Source organism: Muscardinus avellanarius, assembly GCF_963383645.1.
Source record: "Muscardinus avellanarius genome assembly, chromosome: 1".
Lineage (NCBI taxonomy): Eukaryota > Metazoa > Chordata > Mammalia > Rodentia > Gliridae > Muscardinus > Muscardinus avellanarius.
The window spans coordinates 229,133,643-229,157,741 of NC_137786.1; the positions used below are offsets into that span (position 1 = coordinate 229,133,643).

General features: G+C 44.4%; 1 protein-coding gene across 1 annotated transcript in view; it reads left to right on the forward strand.

Moving 5' to 3' along the window:
- Window positions 1–1,511: 1,511 nt before the first annotated feature.
- Window positions 1,512–24,099, forward strand: part of ASRGL1 (asparaginase and isoaspartyl peptidase 1) — a gene marked incomplete at its 3' end in the record, with an annotated part of 36,540 nt that continues 13,952 nt past the window's right edge. Inside the window, exons 1-3 of the mRNA XM_080719713.1 lie at window positions 1,512–1,707; window positions 15,276–15,418; window positions 16,113–16,270. Coding sequence (XP_080575839.1) covers window positions 1,518–1,707; window positions 15,276–15,418; window positions 16,113–16,270 — 491 coding nt within the window. The 5' untranslated portion in view covers window positions 1,512–1,517. The remainder of the gene's footprint in view (window positions 1,708–15,275; window positions 15,419–16,112; window positions 16,271–24,099) is intronic.

The following is a 24,099-nucleotide window of genomic DNA, read 5'->3' on the forward strand; positions in this document are numbered from 1 at the left end:
AATCCCAGCATTTGGGAGGCTGAGACAGGAGGATCACGCAGGTTCGAAGCCAGCCTCAGCTACTTAGTAGGGCTCTCAGCAATTTAGTGAGACCCTGTTTTCAAATAAAAAATAGAAAATGGGTCTGGGAGTATAGCCCGGAGGTAGAAAGCCTCTGGGTTCCACCCCCAGTACCACCAAAATAAATAAATAAATAAATAAATAAATATTTTTAAAAGGGCTGGGGCAGCCGGGCGTGGTGGCGCACGCGTGTAATCCCCGTGCTTGGGAGGCAGAGACAGGAGGATCGCGCAGGTTCGAAGCCAGCCCCGCGCGCTGGTTTAGGAGACCCTGTTTCCAAATAAAAATGTAAAAATAGGTCCGGGAGTGTAGCCCGGAGGTAGAAGGGCTTCCAGGAACCCCAGTACCACACACACACAAAAAGGGGGGGCTGGGGCATAGCTCAGAGGTAGAATTCCCCTGGGTTCCAACCCCAGTACTGCCCAAAAAAAATTTAATTATAAAAATAAAACAATAACCCGCACGCCTTGGTGCTCACCGTGCTGCTTTTCCAGAAGCAATTAACAAACCTTGGCACCCCCCACCCTGCCCTTCTGGTCACCACCCCGCCCGCAGCCTGTCAGAAGTCACTAGAGGGTGGAGGGCCAGCTCCGCCGGGGAGCTGGGAAGCGCTGACCAGGAGACAGCCACGCTGCGGCCCCGCAGGTGCAGCGCCGTCCCTGGGGCGCGTGTCGTCGGAGCTTTACGGTACCGGCGGGCGGGCGCGGCCCCGCCCTCGTGCGCAGGCGCGGAGCCGTTGCGGGCCGGGCGGTTTGCAGCCGAGCGGTTTGCAGAGCGGCTGGAGGTCCAGCTGCCCGCGACCTCGGGCTGCTGCTCAGCCCGGCCAGCGCCACAGCCCCGCGTCCGCCTCGCCGGCGCCCTCTGCAGGTGCCGCGGATCGAGGTGCGGGGTGGAGAACGAGGTGGGCAAAAATGCACCTTTTACCCTAGGGAGAAAGCATCCTGCTGAGGCAGGGGTCCAAGCGGGATCCCGGCACGCACCCGGGGAAACTGAGGCCGGGCCTGGAGCGCGGACGGAGGACTCGAGCTCCGGCTCAGGGCGCCTTCCCCCCAGCACGGAATCGGGCCTGGGGCTCTCCGGGGAAACTGAGGCAGCCCGCGCGGAGGAAGTGTGGGCTCTGGGTCCCGGGTGCCCCCTCCAGGCCTTCCGAGGGGCGGGGAGCACTGCCCGGGGGCCAGGGATGGCCTGGGGCTGTTCGTGCAAAGTTCAAACCGAGCCACCCTTTCCTGCCTCTCTCCAAAAATGTGAAGTTGTGAAGACCGCCTTCCGAAGTAGGAACTGGATGGTGTCTCTCGGGTTTCACCTGAGATTATAATACCTGTGCGGTTTTGGTTTTTTGTTTTTACTGGATCATGTCTCTCTGGATTCACCTGAGATTATAATACCCATGCAATTGTTTTTTAACCTGTGTAGAATGACGTTTGTTCCTCCCTGATGCCTCCCTAGGCTCGGTCGACATGAATCCCGTCGTCGTGGTCCACGGTGGCGGAGCCAGCAGCATCTCCAAGGACCGGAAAGAGCGGATGCGCCAGGGCATCGTGAGAGCCGCCACCGTGGGCTACTGCATCCTCAAGGGCGGAGGGAGCGCCGTGGACGCCGTGGAAGGGGCCGTGGCCGAGCTGGAGAACGACCCCGAGTTCAACGCGGGTGAGTTGCCGTCAGCTGGTGAAGAGTGCCAGATCAAGTCAAGCTCCCACCCCAAAAGAAGTAGTCGTGACTCTAGTCTCCCACCTGTCGATCGAGTTGTTTTGTGGTTTTTTGTTTGTTTTCTTGGGTTTTTTGTTTGGTTTGGTTTGGTTTGGTGGTACTGGGGTTCCTGGAAACCCTTCTACCTCCGGGCTACACTCCCAGACCTATTTTTATATTTTTATTTGGAAACAGGGTCTCTTAAGCCACAGAGACTGGCTTCAAACCTGTGCTATCCTCCCAAGCGCGGGGATGATCAAGTTGTTTTAAGAATACTTTGGAGCTGGGCGTGGTGACCTACCTTGTAGTCTCAGTACTTGGGAGGCTGAGACAGGAGGATTACAGGTTCCAAGCCACCCTCCGCAACATAGCAAAACTCAGCAACCTAGAGAGTCTTCTGTTGTTTTGTAGTTGTTGGGGGATATTTTTTTTTTACCCTATTTAAAAAAAAAAAAATACAAAAAAATACAAAGATGTGGCTCAGAGGTAGAATGCCCCAGAATTCAATCCCTATTGTCAAAAAAAAAAAAAAAAAAAAAAAAGTCCCTGAACTGCAGGGTTGGGAGGAGGACTTCCAAGTTGATAAACACACCCATGTGCCAGAAGGGCGGTGAACTCCACCCCTACAGTGACAGAATCCCCTGGGCCCAGGCCCCTTCCAGACTTTATAATTTCTGCTACTGGAATTTTAGAATGGGGTCTCCAGCTCCAAGGGTCCCAGTAGGTTCTTCCACCTGACCCAAAATATGCCAGTCTAAGAGATGAACAATGGTATGGGCAGAAAAGGAACTTTAATCAGCTGTACTGGGAAGACAAGACCAGTGGCTTTAACCCTGCCTTCAGGGATGCTGACATGACCTTTAGGTTTATATAAAGGAAGAGCTGGGGCAGGGGGCACAGGTGTATGCCTAAGTAAGCAGTCTTGGTCAAACTGCAGTCTGGTTGATCATTACTTCAGTTCTGGTTCTTGGTGGCTCCAGAGAAGTTATCCCCTGAAGGGACGATCCAGTTCCCATGAGATGATCACCCCTGCTTAGAGGGGCAGCCTCTTATTCTCAATGTGGGGTCATCTGTCTGCGCATCTCCATTGTTTTGGGATTCGAGGTGACTCCAGGGAGAGGGTACTGACTGGAGATGTCTGGGTGCCACTCCAGGGAGTCTGGAACAGGACCTAAAGGCCCAGGGGCATTCTAACTCTAAGCTACACGAGCCCTATTTTTTATTCTTTATTTTGAAGTAGGGTCTCACTAAGTTCTGGAGGGCCTCACTAAGTATCTGTGCCCAGACACAAACCTGCGATCCTCCTGTCTCAGCCTCCCAAGTACTGAGATTTTAAGCGTGCACCGCCACGCCCGGCTCCTGCAAATCTTGAAAATACCTTAGTTGCTCTGATCTTGAATCTCAGGTTTGAAGGGGAATAAGAGAGGTTGGGTAAATTTAAGAGAAGCCAGACTTTGATTACCAGTTTTAGACAGTATTCCTGCAATGATTAACATGCCTACATGCAGAGTTGAGCAAGAATCTTACCCAAGTTCACAGTAATAAAGGAGACTGTTATAAAACGAAGGCAGTGGTGACAGGGTTTATCCTGCTCTGAGTTAACCAGTAGCCATCTAGGGGCCCAAACAAAAAGTCAGTGCTTTTGGCAAAAGCAGCCTCTCAAGCTCCTTTACAGTCCTTCACCTGGCTGTTCATCTGTACCCTTTTTCCTATAGTTATCCTATGCCAGTATATAATAAACTGATCAACATAGGTGTTTCCCTGAACCCTGCAACCTGTCTAGGAAGTTAATCAAACTAGAGAAGGGGATTGTGGGAACCTATCAAACCCTTTGATTTAGAGCCAGGTTGGGCAGAAGTCATGGGTAACCTCTGCTTGCAGTTGGCATCTGAAGTGGAGGACAATCTCGTGGGCCTGAGCCCTTAACCTGTGGGATCAGACCCAAGCCCAAGGTGGGTAATGGCCGGAGAGACTTGAGGTATCAGTTGTGGGAGGATATGTGGGGCGGGGGCACACACCTGGTGTCAGTGAAGCATTGACACTTAAGGAGCCCCCAAAAGAAGCTCCTTCGTGCCACTTTACAGCTTCTCCCCCCTTCACCCCCAACACAAGGCATCCACCCGTCTACGTCTGTCACTGAAGATTAGCTTGTGTTCTCCAGAATTTCATATAGAGTATATTCTTTTGTGTGTTCGACTTTTAGTGTGTGTGTGTGTGTGTGTGTGTGTGTGTGTGTGTGTGTGTGTGTTACTCAGGGGCATTCTACCTCCAGGCTACACCCACAACCCTGTTTGTTTGTTTGTGTGTTTGTGTGTTTTTAAATAGGGTCTCCCTAGGTCACTGTGAATCTCACTACATTGCACTCCTCTTGTCTCAGCCTCCCAAACACGGGGATTGCATGGACACAGGCATGGGCCACCCCACGTGGCTCGATCTGCCCATATTTTTAGACTAATAATCATCATAGCTAATGCAAATGCCCACTATCTACCAAGGAAAGGTCTAAGACACTTGCACTATTTAACTCAGTCTACACTGTTGACCTGTGAATTACATATAATGGTTATGCTCATTTCTCAGATGAAAACAACCTAAGACACAAAGAAAGACCAACTTCCTGGAAGATATTTATTTCCTCTTTATTTTCAAGTAGAACACTTAAAAAGATCTCAAAATTAAGATGCTTCTTGGAATTACACCACCCACCCAACATCTGTCGGAAAAGAATTTCAAGATATCTTAACCACACTTGTTCTGTTTCCTTGACTCCGCTGAGCATTATACCCCCTTCCCTAACCCCGCCCGACCACGGTAGGAGACTGAACAGTGCCCTGTCATAGCTGTTTATTCAACCAGAATTTACCAGATGGGTACCAACGTTGCCAGCAGAGGGCGCCTCGAGCCATGTCTGGGGGCATTTGCTAAACTTAAGCCTCTGCCGCCAGAACCCCTGGGCTGACAAGACCCCACTTGTCTACACGAGATCTTCATTTAAAGGAGGTCCTTTTGGTCTCCCTCCATCTATTAAGCAAGAGGATCCCTCAACCCCATGGATTGGGGGGAGGACAGATTAGGAACCTGGGGCTGCTGGTCCTCCTGTCTTCCCCAGCCCAGCCTTCTGGCTGTCTTCCCCTGATTTCCATAGGTCTGCTGTTCATTCAGCCTTCAGAGAGGAGAGGAGAGCTGAAAGGAAGGAAACTAAAGATTTAGTAGGGGAAGAGGTGGGGCTTGCGCAGCGGGCTGTCTTCTCAGCTCTGGTTTTTCTGTTGCTCTTCCCAGCTCAGGTCAGTACAAGCAAACAGTATTCCCGGCAGCCTCTACTATTATCCTCTAGAATAACAATTTGGGGGCTTGGAGTCAAAAATCTGATTCCTTGTAGTCACCGAGGTCGAGGTCCATGGCAATAATTAGCATTCACGACAACTTCTCTGAGTGTTTGTGAAAACATTGTCAATGTTATTTCTGTTTCAATACAGACTATTTTTAAAGCTTGTTCCATAATCCTTAGTTTGTTAAAAAGTAGTTTATTTGTATAAACCAATATTATATATTTAGCTTTTAGATTTGAGTGCTGGTTTGTTGTTGTTGTTGTTGTTGTTGTTGTTGTTGTTGTTGTTGTTTTAGATAAAATCTCACTATGCTGCCAGCTGGTTTCAAACCCCTGGGCTCCATTGATCCTCTCTCCTGCCTCAAGCCTCCTGAGTAGCTGGGATCGTAGACTTGTGTCACCACACCCAGCTTAGAAAGATTCTTTAAAGACTTACTTAGCCGGGCATGGTGGCGCACACTTGTAATCCCCGCGCTTGGGAGGCTGAGACAGGAGGATCGCGCAGGTTCGAAGCCAGCCGCGCGCGCTGGCTCAGGAGACCCTGTTTCCAAATAAAAATGTAAAAAAAAAAAAAAATAGGTCTGGGAGTGTAGCCCGGAGGTAGAAGGGCTTCCAGGAACCCCAGTACCACCAAAAAAAAAAAAAAAAAATTGTCTCAAGGAAGCTGGAAATGGTGGCACAGGCTCGTAATCCCAGTACTTGGGAGGCTGAGACAGAAGGATCATGGATTCACCAACAGCCTCAGCTACTTAGTGAAGTCCTATGCAACTCAGTGAGACCCTGTTTCAAAATAAAAATAAAAATAGGGCTGGAGCCGGGCGTGGTGGCGCACGCTTGTAATCCCCGCGCTTGGGAGGCAGAGACAGGAGGATCGCGCAGGTTCGAAGCCAGCCGCGCGCGCTGGCTTAGGAGACCCTGTTTCCAAATAAAAATGTAAAAATAGGTCTGGGAGTGTAGCCCAGAGGTAGAAGGGCTTCCAGGAACCCCAGTACCACCAAAAAAAAAAAAAAAAAGAATTGCTCACAGACAAGGGTATCGGTAGTTTACTCCTTCTTACAGCTGAGCAATATTCCCCTGTATGGATATATCACAGCTTGGCTAGCCATTTACCAGCTGCAGGACTTGTTCTACTTGGAGCCATTATAAATAAAATCACCATAAACATTTATGCACAGGTTTGTGTGTGAACACAGTTTTTATTTCTCTTGGGTGAATACTTAGGAGTGTGATTGCTGAGTCATAGGGCAAGTGTGTATTTAACATTATTAGAAACCGTCAAGCCGGGCGTGGTGGCGCACACTTGTAATCCCAGCATTCCAGAGGCTGAGACCGGAGGATCGGAGGATCGCGGTTCGCGGACAGCCTCAGCTACTTAGTGAGGCCCTCTGCAACTCAGTGAGACCCGGTTTCAAAATAAAGAATAAAGCCGGGCGTGGTGGCGCACGCCTGTAATCCCTGCGCTTGGGAGGCAGAGACAGGAGGATCGCGCAGGTTGGAAGCCAGCCGCGCGCGCTGGCTTAGGAGACCCTGTTTCCAAATAAAAATGTAAAAATAGGTCTGGGAGTGTAGCCTGGAGGTAGAAGGGCTTCCAGGAACCCCAGTACCACCAAAAAAATAATAATAATAAAAATAAATAAAGAAAGAATAAAAAATAGGGCAGGGGGTGTAGCTTGGAGATCAAATGCCCCTAGGTTCCAGCCCCAGGCCCACATACACAAAAAAAGAAAACGTCCAGCTTTTTCAGTGTGCTTATGTTTCTCAGTCCCGCCATCTATAAATAAAAGCTGCCCTTGTTCAGAATCTTCTCCTGCACTGGGTATTGTCAGTATTTCCTAATTTTAGCCATCTTAGTACGTATATAGTAGAATCTCATTGTGGTGCTAATTTGCATTTCCAGAAATGGCAAATGATGTGGAAAATCGTTTTTTGTTTTTTGTTTTGGTACTGGAGATTGAAGTCAAGGGCATCCTACCTCTAACTACACCCCCAGCCCTTTTTACTTTTTATTGTAAAATAAGATCTCACCAAGTTGCTGAGGACCTCCCTAACTTGCTGAGGCCGACCTCAGTCCTGTGATCCTCCTATCTGAGTCTCCCAAGTACTGGGATGACAGGTGTGCACCACAGCCCCCTTCTCACGGTTGAGCAGTATCTTTTCGTGTGATTTTTTTTTTTTTTGCCATCCACATTTCTTCTTTGATGAAGTAGCTGTTCAAATCTTTTGTCAATTGTTTACTGAGGTTTTTACCTTATTATTGAGAAATGTCTGTATATGGCACAAACCTGAAAGCTCAGTTGTTCTGCGGAAGTGTTCCAGCACCAGCTATGGGATAGACATATAGAAAAAGCAAAGCAAGATTTTTTTCTTCTTCACGTTCATAAAACACTTCTGGTCTTCCTGATACATGAGGGCTTTCTTTTGTTTTATTTTGTTCTGTTTTTTTATACCAATCAATTCTCCAATTTTCTGGACTCTAACTGGTCTCTTAAAATTATGACTCTTAACTACCTTGTTAAGTTAGTGGGACCCCATAGATCAAAGATTCATTTCATAAGATTCCCTCCCCCACAGATTTCTTTTTTTTTTTTTTTTTTTTTTTTTTGCGGGTCTGGGGGTGGAACCCAGGGGCATTCGACCTCCGAGCTACACCTCCCGCCCTATTTTTTATCCTTTATTCTGAAAGCAGGTCTCACTGAGTTGCGGAGGGCCTCACTAAGTAGCTGAGGCTGGATGCAAACCACGATCCTCCGGTCTCAGCCTCCCAAATGCTGGGATGACAAGCGTGCGCCGCCACGCCCGGCAGAATCCCCCACAGATTTCAATTATAAATAGTGGGTTCCCATCTGGGTATGGTGACACAGGCCTAAAATCTCTGCAGCATAGCTCACAAAACTCAGAAAAATATTTACCAGTTTATTGTAGTGGTGAGGCACGTGCTGAAAGATGAACGTGGACAGCCGGATGAAGAGCTGCCCTCGGAGGGCCAGGTCCGTGGGAAGGGCTGCGGAGCTTCCCGGTCCTCCCAGCACCTCCATGAATCTAGCAATCCAAACGCTCTCCAAACCCCACCGTGTGTGTGTGCACGTGTGTGTGTGTGTGTGTGTGTGTGTGTGTGTGTGTCACTGAGGATAGAACCCAGGGGCATTCGACCTCCGAGCTACACCCCCTGCCCTAGTTTTTATTCTTTATTTTGAAACCGGGTCTCACTGAGTTGCAGAGGGCCTCACTGAGTAGCTGAGGCTGTCCGCGAACCACGATCCTCCAGGTTTCAGCCTCCCGAATGCTGGGATTACAAGCGTGCGCCACTACGCCCGGCCAGCCTTATTTTTTATTCTTTATCTTGAAACAGGGTCTCACTGAGTTGCAGAGGGCCTCACTAAGTAGCTGAGGCTGGCTGCGAACCGCGATCCTCCTGTCTCCACTTCCCAAGTGCTGGGATTATAAGCATGTGCCACCACGCCTGGCTTATCCTTTTATTTTGAAATAGGGTCTCACCAAGTTGTGGTGAGGCTGGCCTCAAGCCTGTGATCCTCCTGTTCTCAGCCTCCCAAGTACTAAGATTACAAGTGTGTGCCACCATACCCGGCTCCAAACCCCATCCTTAGGGGTTTTAATGGAGGCTTCATTACAGAGGCATGGTTGTTGACATTTGTAGCCACAATTTAGTTATTGGCTTTCAGCTTCTCTCCCTCTCCATAGGGGTGGGGGAGGGGACGCTGAATGGTCCAGCCTCTGGCCACATGGTTAGCTCCTCTGGCACCCACCCACCCATCCTGGTACTTTCCAGGAGCCCCCAGCCATCCGCCGTCTCCTCCGTATACAAAAAAAATGTCACCACCCTGTATACTCTTAAGCATTTCCCCAGAAACAGGGATAGATGCCACGTCTGCATTTCCTAGTATAACCCACTGTACTATACCCTCCCTAACCTGTTTCCCTCTGTGTCATTTTATGATGTTGAGAATGTACAGTAAGTGGAGTCATACACGATGTGACTTTTGGGCAATGGCCTTTTTCATTCAGAACGATGCTCTGGATCCTGGAAGTCATAAGCTGCTGCTGGTGTCAAGTTTATTCCTTTACATTGCTGTGTAATACTCTCTGGTACGGAGGTACCACCGTTTATTTACACATTTACCTGGTAAAGGATATTTTGGTTGTTTCCAGTTGGGGGTATGACACATTAAGCTGCTCTGAACATGCATGAACAGATATCAGTGTGAACATAATTCCTATACTTCTGGGATACTTCTGGGATAAAGGCCCAGGAATTCAGTTGCTAAGTCCTATGGTTGAGTCAGATTTTTTTTTTTTTTTAGTAAAGATTGAATCCAGGGACACTCTTTTTGTTTTTTATTTTGAAACAAGGTCTTACTAAGTTGTTGGGAGCCTCACTAAATCACTGAACCTGGCCTCAAACCTGCAATCCTCCTGTCTCAGCCTCCCAAGTACTGGGATTACAGGTATATGCCACCACACCTAACATAGGTCAGACTTCCTTTTTATCCACTCTGCCTATAATGTTTTTTTAACTAGTCTATTTAGAGTATTTAAATTTCATACAGTTGCTGACGTGTTAGGGTTTAAGTCTATCATGTTTTTAGGCTCCTTGTATTTTTCTTGAATCCTTTTTCTTCTCCCTTTTTGGGGGCCTTGGTGAATTGAATATTAGGTCTTTTGCTGTGATATCTTTCTATTACTGTTTTTTAGTTTAATTCTGTTACGATCACAGAACATACTTTGTATGATTTGCATCGTTTTAAAATTTTGAGATTTGTTTTGGTCCAGAATATGGTCTATCTTGGTAAATATTCTTCTGTCGTAGTGGGAATTGAGCCAGGGGCATTCTACCTTCAAACCAAACCCCTAGCCCTTTTTTTTAAATTGTGGTCCTGGAGATGGAACCCAGGGGCATCCTACCTCCAAGATACACCCCCAGCTGCCGCCTCTAATTCCTTTTCCTCGGCATTTGCATGCGTGAAAGATTCGCTTGCAAAAAATTGGCTAAGCTTAAAGAAAGCAATGCCCCTAGGGGAAGTGTTGTCTCTGGCCAAAGCACTCCCCCACTCTTAGATATTCTTTCATAACTATTATTCTTTTGGTAACGATTCTTTTAACTTTCCACACGAATTGCTCCGGTGATGTAAGATCAGGACTGTGGGAGAAACTGAGTCCATGGAAAATAAAATTTCTAGTAATTTGTCTAAGCCTCTAAACGCCCTCGGCTTTGCTCAGAGATGTAAATCTAATCAGAATTCAGATGCTGTGGAAGCATTCCAGCTACAGCAATTACAAACGCAGAATTCCTCTCTATCTCTGACCTTCATTCTAATCATTAACCTATAGTAAAAGCCTTAAGAGTCAGCTGAAGTCATTAGCCCTAAAAACTTGCAAGGGAGGCAACCGGTGCCTCTGTTTACCCCCTCTCCTTGTGATCCGGCCTAGATACAGAGAAGATAAACTTTTTGTGTGACATCAAAGCAGCCTAGTTGATGAGCAGCCAATACTGCCCGATACAATAGAGCCGAAGGCCAGGAAGATTCTTGACCTTTACACCCAGTATGTGCGCTGCCCGAGACAGGGAGGCAGGTGCCACGTGGTTAAGAAATGAATATGTCAGAACAAAGGACAGATATAATAAATGTGTAAGTGTGAAAGAAAGGAAATATGGTGAGAATAAGAAAGCATTTTTGTATGAAGAAGAGCTTATCCTAAGATTGCCCCAAATGGGAAAGAGAATCAGGGTAATCAGAAAAGAAAAGGAAGTTGCAGAGGGTTTGTGATAGGAAAATGGATTATTAAAAGAGGAATAGGCTTCTAATAAGCCTATCATTTGAGGAAAAGTGCTCAGCAGCTAGAGAAGTACATCTGACAACTAAATCTAAAAACTTCATGTTACTTTTTGGTGTTTATCTGCTAAACTGTGTTGTGAGCTTGTTTAAGCTTTCAGACTTTAGATGGCAATGCGGACGAAACCTGGGAGACCTCCATCGCATCCCCTTGGATTGCCGTATCTCCCCATGCCTGCCATATGGACTAAGCCCTAGGAACGGAAAGTTCCGAAAAGAGTTAAAGGAGATTCCTGAGAGGCCGTCTTCTCCAAGCCCTGGGCGTGCCTGTGCCTTCTGGAATTTGCCCTTTGGAGCCGTCTGTCTGCAAGGGCAGTGGGGCTGGATTTGGTCACAGGATCCGGAGCTAATCTTGAATGCCGGACTAGTGTCCTTTTACTTTGTTTACATGTCCTTCACTATTGTTTTGTGGTGATTACACTTCTTTTTGTTTTTTTACTATTAATCTCACTGGTGAAGGATATAAATTTTCTGGGTTCTTGTAATAAAGTGTCAATTGCACAAGAGGCATTTGTCCATGTTAGATTTTTTCCCGGAGAGGAATCTCCACTTTTAGCGCCGTGAACAGGAACTTAAAGGAGTTTATTTCATAAAAAGGAAAAAAATCGCTGCAGATAAGTGGCTGCAGAACTGCAACCGAAACCTTTGCCCACCTTTCTGATAAACTCGGTCCCGAACGGACTCAGTGCCCATATTCAGTGCCCGGTTGAGCCAGTCTGCTGCACCCAGCCCTATTTTTTATTCTTTATTTGGAAACAGGGTCTCACTGAGTTGCAGAGGGCCTCACTAAGTAGCTGAGGCTTGGCTGCAAACCTGCCATCCTCCTGTCTCAGCCTCCCAAGTGCTGAGATTACAAGCGTGCGCCACCCTCCATGGCTTCATTGTGGACTTTAAAAGAATGTACATGCTTCTTGTGTTGGATGGAGAGTTCTCTAATCTCATTTAGGTTAATTTGTTGATAATGTTGTTCAAGTCTTTTATATCCTGATTTTCTGTGTATTTATATTAATTACTAAGAGAGGAGTGTTAAAGTCTTTAATGAGAATTGTGAATTTGTCCGTTTCTCCTTTCAGTGTTCAATTTCTGCTTCATGTATTTTAAAACTCTGTAATTAGAGGTATGGATTATTTGGCCTTCATGAATTGACCCCTTTATCATTATTTAATGTTCTTCTTATAAGTAAATGTTTCTTGTTCTGAAGCATACAGTGATATGAATACAGCTCCCCAAGCTTTCATTTGACTCTAACCAGCATGGGGCATGGGTTTAATATGCTAATGTTTATATATATATATATATATATATATATATATATATATATATATAGTTTTTGTTTGGAGGGTATTCACTTTTGGGGGATTTTGGTACTAGGGTTTGAACCTAGGCTCGTTCTACCTCTGAGCTACACCCCTAAGTCCTATTTTTTTTACTTTTATTTTGAAACAGTGTCTCGCTAGGTTGATGAAAGTCTCACTACTTGCTGAGGCTGGCATTGAACCTGAGATCCTCCTGTCTCAGCCTCCTACAGACTGGGATTACAGGCACACGCCCTTTTTCCGAGTGCTTTCTTGAGAATTTTACATCTTTGTTATGAGACCAACTGGTCTGTAGTTTGATGTTTTATAATATTGGGTAAAATATTCTTCAAATTGTCATCCTTCCAACCTATTTGTTTCTATTTTATATTTAAAGTGGATTTCTTATGGCAGCAAATAAAACAGTGCCCCCCTCTCCTTTTTTTTTTTTTTTTTTTTGTGATCCTGAAGGTGAAACCCAGAGGCTTTCTACCTCCTGGCTATACTCCCAGACCTATTTTATACTTTATTTGGAAACAGGGTCTCACTAAGTTGCTGTGAGAGCCTCACTAAGTAGCTGAGGCTGGCTCTGAACCTGTGCGATCCTCCTGTCTCAGCCTCCCAAGCGCGGGGATTACAGGCGTGCGCCACCACGCCCAGAAGTCTTATCTCTTTATACAACTTGACAAGCTCTGTTTTTCAGGTTGGGGTGTTTAGACCATTTATATTTAATGTGATTATTGACATGGCTAGATATATATCTATCATCTCGCTATTTTTCTATTTGTTCCCTTTATTCTTTGTTTCTCTTCTTCTTTCTGTCTTTTTTACCTTCTTTGGAATAATTGAACACTACGTATGACAATATCCCCTTTGTTGGTCTAGTAGCTAGATTTTTATAATTTGTGGTAGACATGTTCGGCTTGTCATAGTCCACCTTCAAATAATATCACTACCACCTGATGTATATATAAGCACCTATCACAGCACACTTCTGTTTCCCCTTTCCTAGGCCTTAGCTATTGTATAATTTCTTTCTCTGTATGTTGTACATTGTACCACATTTTATTGCTATTCTGTTTTCAACAGTTATGTTTTAAAGATACTAAAAAAAAAAGAAAAGTATGTCTTCTATAGCAATCTTTCTTTAAATAGATCTTGCTTGCCAGGCGTGGTGTCGCACACTTATAATCCCCGGGCATGATGGTGCATGCTTGTAATCCCCGCGCTTGGGAGGCTGAGACAGGAGGATCGCGCAGGTTCAGAGCCAGCCTCAGCTACTTAGTGAGGCTCTCAGCAACTTAGCGAGACCCTGTTTCCAAATAAAGTATAAAATAGGTCTGGGAGTATAGCCTAGAGGTAGAAAGTCTCTGGGTTCCACCCCAAGTACCACCAAAAACAAAAACAAAAACAAAGGTCCTGCTTATTATCTGCTATTATTTTCCTTCTGCCTGAAGGACTTCCTTTAGCGTGTCTTATATTGCACAATTACACATCTGCTGTAGATTAATTCTTCAGCTTTTTTTTTTTTTTTTTGCAGTATTAGGGATAGAACCCAGGTGCATTTTACCCCTGAGCTATACCCTCAGCCCCTATTCTTTTTTTTTTTTTTTTTTTTTTTTTTTGGTGGTAGTGGCACTGGGGTTCCTGGAAACCCTTCTACCTCCGGGCTACACTCCCAGACCTATTTTTTATATTTTTTTATTTTGTAAACAGGGTCTCTTTAAGCCAGTGAGGCTGGCTTTGAACCTGCACAATCCTCCTGTCTCTGCCTCCCAAGCGCGGGGATTACAAGCATGCACCACCATGCCCGGCTATAATCTACTCTTCTGTGACCCAACCTTCTCCATGAAACCAGCCTTAATCCATTCATGAGGGTGTAACTCACTCCCATGACCCAACCACCTTTTTTTAGGCCCTGCCTCTTAAAATTTCCACCACCTCACCACCACCATGTTGGGAACAAAGCTTCCAATACATAAACCCTGCAGAGATAGACCATAACAGGTACCAAGTCAGATTTGTGGTATTTATTTTTTTGTTGCTGTTGTTTTGTTTTGTTTTGTTTTGTTTTGTTTTGTTTTGTTTTGTTTGCAGATCTGGGGATGGAACCCAGGGACATTCAACTGACCTCCAAACTATGCCCCCTGCCCTATTTTTTATTCTTTATTTTGAAACAGGGTCTCACTAAGTTGCAGAGGGCCTCACTAAGTAGCTAAGCCTGTCTGAACTGCAATCCTCCAGTCTCAGCCTCCTGAATGCTAGGATTACAAGCGTGCACCGCCATGCCTGGCGTGGTATTTATTTTTTAACTGTTCTCCTTTTCCCAGACATGGTAGAGTATGCCTGTAATTCCAGCAGTTTAGTAGGCTGTTTCAATCAGCATTCTCAATGCTGTAATCCAAAACACCTGACCTCACAACTTAGAGGAAGGAGGATTTATTTGCTCACAGTTCTGGAGATTTTAGAGGTTTAGTCCATGTTAGGCTGGGTAAAGTCTGCTGAGCTCAAGGCATGGCCACAGGAGTCAGAGAGAAAAGTGAGGTGGGGGAAGAAAACACAAGAACAAGTGCTCTGCTCTAGGACGGAGGCCAGAAACAAGAGAAAGCTAGTGAAGGGGGTTTATGGACATACCTATAATCCCCAAGGCCTCACCCCCTCCAATCACACTCCACCTGCCTAAGTTACTTCTCAGTAAATCCATCACAGTGGATTCATCCACCGATGAGATTAGAACGCTCATGATTCAATTATATCACCTTTAAACATCAATACATGAGCTCTTCAGGGAACATTCTAGAGCCAAACCATAACAACCTGAGGCAGGAGCATCACAAGTTCAAGGCCAACCTGGGCAACTTAGGTAGACCCTGTCTGAAAATAAAAACTGAAAAGGGCTGGGGGTGCAGCTCAGTGGTAAAATGCCCCTGGGTTTAATCCCTAGTATCAAAAATAAGAAATGCCTCTGGCAGTGTTATAGAGATGGGTTAAAGGATTAGCGGGAAACCTGGAGTACTCTAAATTCTTAATTCTTGCTTTTCAACTTTTTGGCATTAGGTTGTGGTTCTGTCCTGAACGTAAATGGTGACATTGAAATGGATGCTAGTATCATGGATGGGAAGGACCTGTCGACAGGAGCGGTGTCCGCAGTGCGCTGCATCGCAAATCCCGTTAAACTTGCACGACTTGTGATGGACAAGGTGTGTGTGTGGTCAAAGCATCGTTTCCCTGAGGAGTTGTCACTGCTGTGCTTCAGTGATAAAAAGAGGCCAGACTCCTGAGAGACACTTGAGATCACTGTTCTAAAAATACGTCCCGGAGCAGAAGCAGCGTTATTTGAGTTTCTCGAAATCAGCCAGGATTCCGACTCTGTTGGAATGTGTAACCTGGCAAATAATCACTTGACAGGAGGTGACTCGGTCCTCTTCCTGCATTTCAGCCTTCTTTCAACACCAGTAACGCAGCACATACACACCGAGCAGGCCAACCATTTAAGAGCATATTTAAGAAAAAACAGATTGAGTTTTCTAAATTTAAGATGATGGTAATACTCCATCAGTTCCAGGGTTTTTTGAATGTGTAAAATTGAGAGAGCTAGAAGATAAAGAGATAGAGAGATAGAGAGATAGAGAAATAGATAGATGATAGATAGATAGATAGATAGATAGATAGACAGACAGACAGACAGACAGACAGACAGGCAGGCAGGCAGGCGGACAGAAGAATGTACGGGGAGATGTGTGTGTGTAAGATTCAGAAAAGCCAGCCAGTGAAATATGCATTTTTAAGACTTTGCATCCAAGGAGAAATGGTTATTTCCCCATAGCTAAGACAGGCAGAAAGATTAAAATTTTTCAGAAAATTAACCAATTTTTTCCTTTCTTTTTGGCTCAGACACCCCATTGTTTTCTGACCAATCAAGGTGCAGCAAAATTTGCAGCAGACATGGGGATTCCAGAGGTTCCTGTAGAGCAGCTGATAACGGAGAGAAACAGAAAGCACCTGGAAAAAGAAAAGGCTGAGAAGGGCGCCCAGAAGTCAGGCTGTCCAGAGTGAGTCTCAAGCTGCTAAGATGGAACAGGGTGGTAAATAGCCGATCGTCACATTTCTTAAGTAATTCAACCAAATAATGGGAATGCTAACCTTTTTATTCTTAAATTTAACCTCACTTATTCCTCCTAGGAATAGTAACTAAAATGAGACAACAGTTTCCTTCTCTGAACTGTGTTAGTAAAGAGTGCCTGGCAGTGATGTGTCACTGTTTTGGGATCCATTTGTTATCTTAATGTAGACTAATCAGGTTATAACTGATCGGGTTATGAATTTAACTCTTTCATGGTGTAAAGAAATCAGTACATTAGCCGGGCGTGGTGGCACACACTTGTAATCCCAGTGCCTGGGAGGCCAAGACAGGAGGATCGCACAGGTTCAAAGCCAGCCTCAGCTACTGAGTGAGGCTCTCAGCAACTTAGTGAGACCCTGTTTCCAAATAAAGTATAAAATAGGTCTGGGAATATAGCCCGGAGGTAGAAAGCCTCTGGGTTCTACCCTCAGTACCACAAAAAGAAAGAAAGAAGAAAGAAAGAAAGAAAGAAAGAAAGAAAGAAAGAAAGAAAGAAAGAAAGAAAGAAAGAAAGGAAGGAAGGAAGGAGGGAGGGAATCAGTACACTAGCTGGGTGTGGTGGTGCATACTTGTAATCCCAGTACTTGGGAAGCCGAGACATGAGGATCGCAGGTTCTCCACCAGCCTCAGCTACTCAGTGAGGCCCTCTGCAACTTAGTGAGACCCTGTTTCAAAAATAAAGTATAAAATAGGGCTGGGGGGATAGCTTGGAGGTAGCCCCTCGGCTCAGTCTCATGTGCCTCACACACAAAAAGAAAATCAGTGCAACTCTTTAAGATCCGAATTAGCCAGGTGCAGTGGCACACTCTAAACCCAGCTACTTGGGAGGCTGATGCGAGAGAATCGCAAGGTCAAGGCCAGCCTGTGCACCTTCGCCAGACCCTGTCTCGAAATTAAAAATAAGAGCCAGGTGTGGTGTCACACGCTTGTAATCCCAGCATTTGGGAGGCTGATACAGGAGAACCATGGTTCACGGCCAGCCTCAGCTACTTAGTGAGGCCCTTTGCAACTCAGTGAGACCCTGTTTCAAACTTAAGAATAAAAAATATAAAAAAGAATAAAAAAAAATAGAACTGGAGATGTAGCTCGGAGGTAGAATGTCCCTGGGTTCCAACCTTAGTACTGCAAAAAATAAATAAACAATAAATAAAAACAATAAAGACTGGTGATGTATCTCAGCAGTAAAATACCCCAGGGCTCAATCCCTAGTACCACCTCCCAAAATCCAAATTAATGTTTTGTATGGGGTTTTTTTTTTTTTTTTTTTGAACTAGGAATTGAATCCAGGGGCATCCTACCTCCAAGCTACACCCCCCCAGCCCCTACTTTTTATTTTTTATTTTGAAACAGTATCTCAAGTTGTGGAGGGCCTCACTAAGTCCTGAGGCTGGCCATGAGTCTGTGATCCTCCTGTCTCATCCTCCCAAGTACTGGGATTACAAGCATGCACCACCTTGGCTGGTTTAATGTGTTTTTAAGTTGTGGTGTTTATGCTGCAGATTTAAAAATCCCAAGTAATATCTCTCTCACTTAAAGTAAAATTTGAAAATGAAATGCAAATATGGCCCGGGAGATGATAATAGAATTCAGTCTCGTGTCTCTGCCTAGTCTTCAGAGTAGCCATATCTAACCAAAGGTACGACGTAGAATGACCAGGGGAGCTTTTCAGATTATATGTGTCTGGGCTTTTCCCCTAAAATATCTGACTCAGTAGATGGGAAGCACAGAGGCCAGACAGGCATAATATGAAAAGGCTTCCATGTGATTACAGTTAAGAATCTAGCCTGGCGTGGTGGCGCACGCTTGTAATCCCAGCATTCGGGAGGCTGAGACCAGAGGATCACGGTTCGCGGACAGCCTCGGCTACGTAGTGAGGCCCTCTGCAACTCAGTGAGACCTGGTTTCAGAATAAAGAATAAAAATAGGGCAGGGGGTGTAGCTTGGAGGTCGAATGCCCCTGGGTTCCATCCCCAGACCCGCAAATAAAAAAAGAAAAAAGAATCTGTTCTAAGCCGGATGAGGTGGCACACGCTTGTTATTCCAGTATTTGGGAGGCTGAGACAAAAGGATCACACAGGTTCGAAGCCAGCCTCAGTAGCTTAGTGAGGTTCTCAGCAACTTAGACCCTGTTTCTAAGTAAAATATAAAAATAGGTCTGGGGGTATAGCCCGGAGGTAGAAGGCCCCTGGGTTCCACCCCCAGTACCACAAAAAAATCTCTACAGGCTGGTCCTGTGCTGGTCGCCACTGGTAACCTTATGAGTGTGCTGTTGTGTCTGTGGGCTGCAGGCACGGGGATGGGTTGATAAATAGTTTTATAACACTATTTTAAAAGATGTTGGCACATTGCTTTCCGAGTGTGGTTACGCCCATGTGTGTGTGTGGCACTAGTGATTGAACTCAGAGGCATTCTACCCCTGAGCTATACACCCAGCCCTTTTATTTTTATTTCTTGTTATAGCCTAGATCTTGCTAGGCTGCTGAGGCTGGACTCAAACCTGCTGTCCTCCTGTCTTAGCCTCCCAAGTACTGGAATTACATGCATGTGCCACCGTGTCTCCTGGCTAACCAAAAAATCTAAGACATAAGCAAGAGGGGCTTCAGCCCTGGACCCTACACTTTAGAGGGGCTTCAGATCACAGAAACAGTCAACTTAGTATAGGATACGTGGGTACCTCGGTCACACAGCATTGGCACACTGACCATAGTCCTCCTCATCCACTCCTGTGACTAAACCATCCAGCCCCCAGGGGAAGCTTCCCCACCTCTCTGGCTCTGCATCTTAAAAGCAGAGGCCACCTGAGCCCAGAGAGTGTGGGTTGGGCCACCATTGACATCAGAAGTGGACTCTATTGCTTCCTCATGGGAGAATATTGGAACAACAGGACCAGGTAAGAGAAAAGGGCAAATTAATCAAAAACTTAATTAAGGAAACTATTAAGAACCTCAACCGAGAGCCAACAGAATAGGAGATTTTTGCCAACTATTCCTCCAATAGAGGACTAATACCTAGAATATACAGAGAATTCAAGAAACTCAACACTAAGAAAACAAATAACCCAATCAAAAATGGGTAAGTGAACTAAGTAGACACTTCACAAAAGAAGAAATTCAAATGGCCAATAAATGCATGAAAAAACGCTCAATATCATTAGCAATCAGAGAGATGCAAATCAAAACTACCCTGAGATTTCACCTGACTCCAACTAGAATGGCAATCATTCAAAACACAAACAACAACAAATGCTGGAGAGTATGTGGAGAAGTGGGAACTCTAAAACATTATTGGTGGGGATTGCAAATTAGTGCAACCACTTTGAAAACCTGTATGGAAGATCCTCAGAAGAATGAGAACAAATTTACCACCATATGATCCAGCAATACACTTCTGGGTATCTACCCAAAAGAAAAGAAACCAAACTACCAAACTAATGCATGTGTATCTATGTTCATAGCTGCACAATTCACCATAGCCAAACTGTGGAACCAGCCAAGGTGTCCATCAACAGATGAATGGATTACAAAACTGTGGGATATGTACACAATGGAATTTTACTCAGCCATAAAGAAGAACAAAATTACATTATTTACAGAGAAATGGATGGAACTAGAGAACATTATGCTAAGTGAGATTAGTCACCCGCAAAAAGTAAGAAAACAGATGCTCTCCCTAATATGTGAAAGCTAGGGAGAAAATGGGTCATAGGAAGGACTCCAGATAAAGGAGAAACTATAGATGAGCAAATAAGGCGACCTAACTTAGAGGGATAGGAGAGAAGAGGAAAATTCCATGATGTCCATGATGTCTATTCACAAACATCTCAATCACTAAGCCAAACATGAGAAGGACAGAAGGGGAAGAAAATGGGGAGGGAATCGAGGAAGAGAAAGGTGAGTGATGTGTTCATGTCATGCCTTTTACCCCCATTAAGATGTATAGACTAAATGCACCAATAAAAAGTTTTAAAAATAAATAAATATGAATAAAAACTAATCAACCTGCCCTACAGACTCACATCACAAAGTACTATTCGCTGTAGTGCCAGATGTCCATGGCTTCTACGTGTTTCACGTGGAGATTCCAAAGATGTTCACGAGCTAGTACCCCGTCTACAAGAGTTAGAGCCGGGCGTGGTGGCGCACGCTTGTAATCCCCACACTTGGGAGGCTGAGACCCAAGGATCACACAGGTTCGAAGCCAGCCTCAGCTACTCAGTGAGGCTCTCAGCAACTTAGTAAGACCCTTTTTCAAAATAAAATGTAAAATAGGTCGGGGACATAGGCTGGAGGTAGAGGCCCCTGGGTTCCATCCCCAGGAACACACACACACACACACACATACCAAAAAAAAAAAAAAAAATTCTTCAGTAGCCACATAAAAAAGTAAGAAGAAACAGATGAAGCTAATAATATATTGTATTTAATTCATCATACCCAAATATTGTTTCATTATGTATTCAATATAAGGGTGTAGCTTGGAGGTAGAATGCCCCTGGGTTCAACCCCTAGTTCAAAAAAAAAAAAAAAAGAACCTGGTGCATATTTTATTCCAATAGTACTCTGAATACACAATAGCTACATTAAGCTGTAGTGGGCAGCACCACTCCAGATAGAACCTACATAAAGAACCAACTACTTATGTTGGCAACGACCCTTGAATATTAGAATTTTGAATGGTTTTATTTAGATGAGATATTTAAAGGATTTAATTTCAAAACATTTTTAAAATCTGAGCTTGTAATTTTGACTTAAAATATTATATTCATTCATTATAATCCATGTTTTGACTGTCATATTGATAGACAATTTTGTATATCTTATAAAACCGACTTTCTGGAAATGGTGCCTGTAAATTAATTTCAGATTTTCAGTTTTTCTAGACTCGCTTTTTGTTTTTTCTGAAAATATATTCTACTTGGCACACTTTGGATATAATTATACTTTACTTTTTAATCCCTAGATTATTGAAAATGAGTGTAAGTCAAGATTCTGATTTAAAAAGAGAATACTGAAGTGGAGCTCATACAGGAAAAAAAACTGAAAGGGAAAAGGAGTAAAAATATCTTCAAAGAAGAAGTCTGCTCACCTCTTTAAAAACAGGGAGCAGTATAAGCAAGCAGTTTTCCAGGACGACCCCACATAAAGAACCAACCGAAAATTCACAAACAGGGAATTACAAATGTTTCACTAAAAGGAGATTTAGTTATCAAAACAGCAGAAAATAGTAAGAAAACTATTCTCACCAAACCCACAACTTGAATAGGTCAAATGAAATACCTGAAACTTTAGATTTTTCACTCAAGATTTATTGCTAGTCACAAGGAATCACACACACACACACACACACACACACACACACACAGCACAGGAATTAGGAGGAAGAAGCTGAATAAACAGCAGACAGTCGGTACTACCAGAAAAGATGAAAAGACGTTGGCCATGGGGAACCCAGATGTGATGCTCTGGAACAGCGCGTCCGGTGCTCACCAGGCCCAGTGAGGCTTTTCATGGCGCCATCAATACAGCGCTCAGCAAACACGGCAGCTTTCTAGGTTTAGTCAAACTGACCAAAATGTGGTCAAATGCCAAACATGTAAACAGGGACAAAAAATAATGAAGCCAATGATCACCATCTAGAATGGAGAATTCAAACAAATGATTCAGGAGCAATAAAGTGGGAGATTAAAGTGTGTGTGTGTGTGTGTGTGTGTGTGTGTTGCCCACGCCGACCTCAAACTTGACATCTTCTTGCTTGCAGCTGGGATTACAGGCAGGCTAACTGGCAAGGTTTGTTTTGCTTTAGGGGGTGTGTTGTTTTGTTTGCAGTGCTGAGGGTAGAACCCAGGGGCCTCGTATGTGCACAGCAAACACCCTACCACCGACCTGCATCCCCAGCCCAACTAGAATTTGTTAAGTACTCAGTTCAGTTAGCACGGACCAGGATCAAATGGCCTACTGAACAACTAACATTTATAGGCCCATTGTGCTACTTGAAGAAAAACAAGCGTAAATTTACCAGTGTTTCATTGGCTTTACATCTGCTTCTGCTTCTTAAAGTACAGTTTTCAAATTAAATGAAGAATTGGAAAGAAAACATCTAGGGCGTTAATTTAAAAGACTGTCAAAGGCAAGCCTGCGATACTGGCGCTGACATGGTCGGTAAATGAAAGCCATCCGAGCAAGAAGTCCAGCCAGGAGACCAAAAGTACTCTGTGTATGTGCACAGCTCACGAGTTGAATTTGTTTCTGGGACCCATGACCTCAACTGTGCCGGTAACGATGAGGCTGCAGAACAATACAAGGATTCGTTATCAAATTTTCTAGATATGCCCAAGGATGGACCATCTTTATTACACTCGTGTTTGACCTTAGAACAGAGACACGTGGCGGGAATGCCAACTAAATGTCTCTGAAGTAACTAAATTGAATTCAGATGGCAAGACTTAAGCAAAACCACAGGACATAATCAAAGAGTAAGTAGTGGACTCTAGCAGGAAGCAAAATTGATCAAATTTGTGCTGTCTATAATCATTTAGTATAAACTTTTGACTTCTTTCAATAAGCTTAAGGAAAAAAATCTAAGCTGGGCTCTTTCACCTTTAAAAGGATTTAAAATGTTCTTTTTAAAGTTTAGAGAAACAAAACCCAAGCCACACGTGAAGTTCCCAACAAAGGTGGCATTCCAGAAAAATAGAGGGAAATTGAAATGAAGGAACAAAATACTTGCCTAACTTGAGGAAGGCTTACGTATAAAGCGTCCCAAAACCATTTTCTGTAGAGATTATTTTTCTGTTCATTATAAATCAGTATAGACTCGTTTGAAGAAAGATTTGGCCGGGCGTGGTGGCGCACGCTTGTAATCCCCGCGCTTGGGAGGCAGAGACAGGAGGATCGCGCAGGTTCGAAGCCAGCCGGGCGCCCTGGCTTAGGAGACCCTGTTTCCAAATAAAAAATATAAAAATAGGTCTGGGAGTGTAGCCCGGAAGTAGAAGGGCTTCCTGGAACCCCAGTACCACCAAAAAAATAAAAATAAAAAAAATAAGATTTGTACAACGTGCTGCTATGTCCAGTTTTCTTTATAAAATACAAGCTTTGGAATTTAAAAGAAGAACTTATTTGCATGGAACTAGGTGCAGCCTAAGCGAGGATGAGAAGGAGCTGGGTACCGGCGCTGCCTTGGGAGGCCGCGGCAGGTGGAGCACAGGGTTGCCATAGCAACCTAGCAATGCCCTGTTCCTAAGGCTGGGGGTGTAGCTCAGATGCCCCTGAGTTCTATCCCCAAAGAGAGATGATGAAAATGACTATAATAAGTGGTTGTCATTTATATGACCAAATTGAAATATTTAACATCTTCCATGAGAAGAATTTGTCATATATAAATTCATACCGTATCTTTGCATGATGATATAAAAACCAGGATTCATTTCCAAACCTAAGTCTTGCTCTAAGAATCATACAGGCAGCCAGGTGTGGTGGAACATGCATGTAATTCCAGCATTTGAGAGGCTGAGACAGGAGGATCGCCGTTCGAGGACAGCCTCCGCTACTTAGTGAGGCCTTTTGCAACTCATTGAGACCCGGTTTCAAAATAAAAAATAAAATATAGTGCTGGGGTTAAGTGCAGTTGCTACAACCTCAACAGAGTGAAGCTTCTCCAGATTAAAATTAATTAAAAACTCACTAAGAATACTTTGACTCCAGAAAGGTTGTCTTGACATTTTATCAGAATTTATGTGTGAAAATACTAGAATATAAGAAC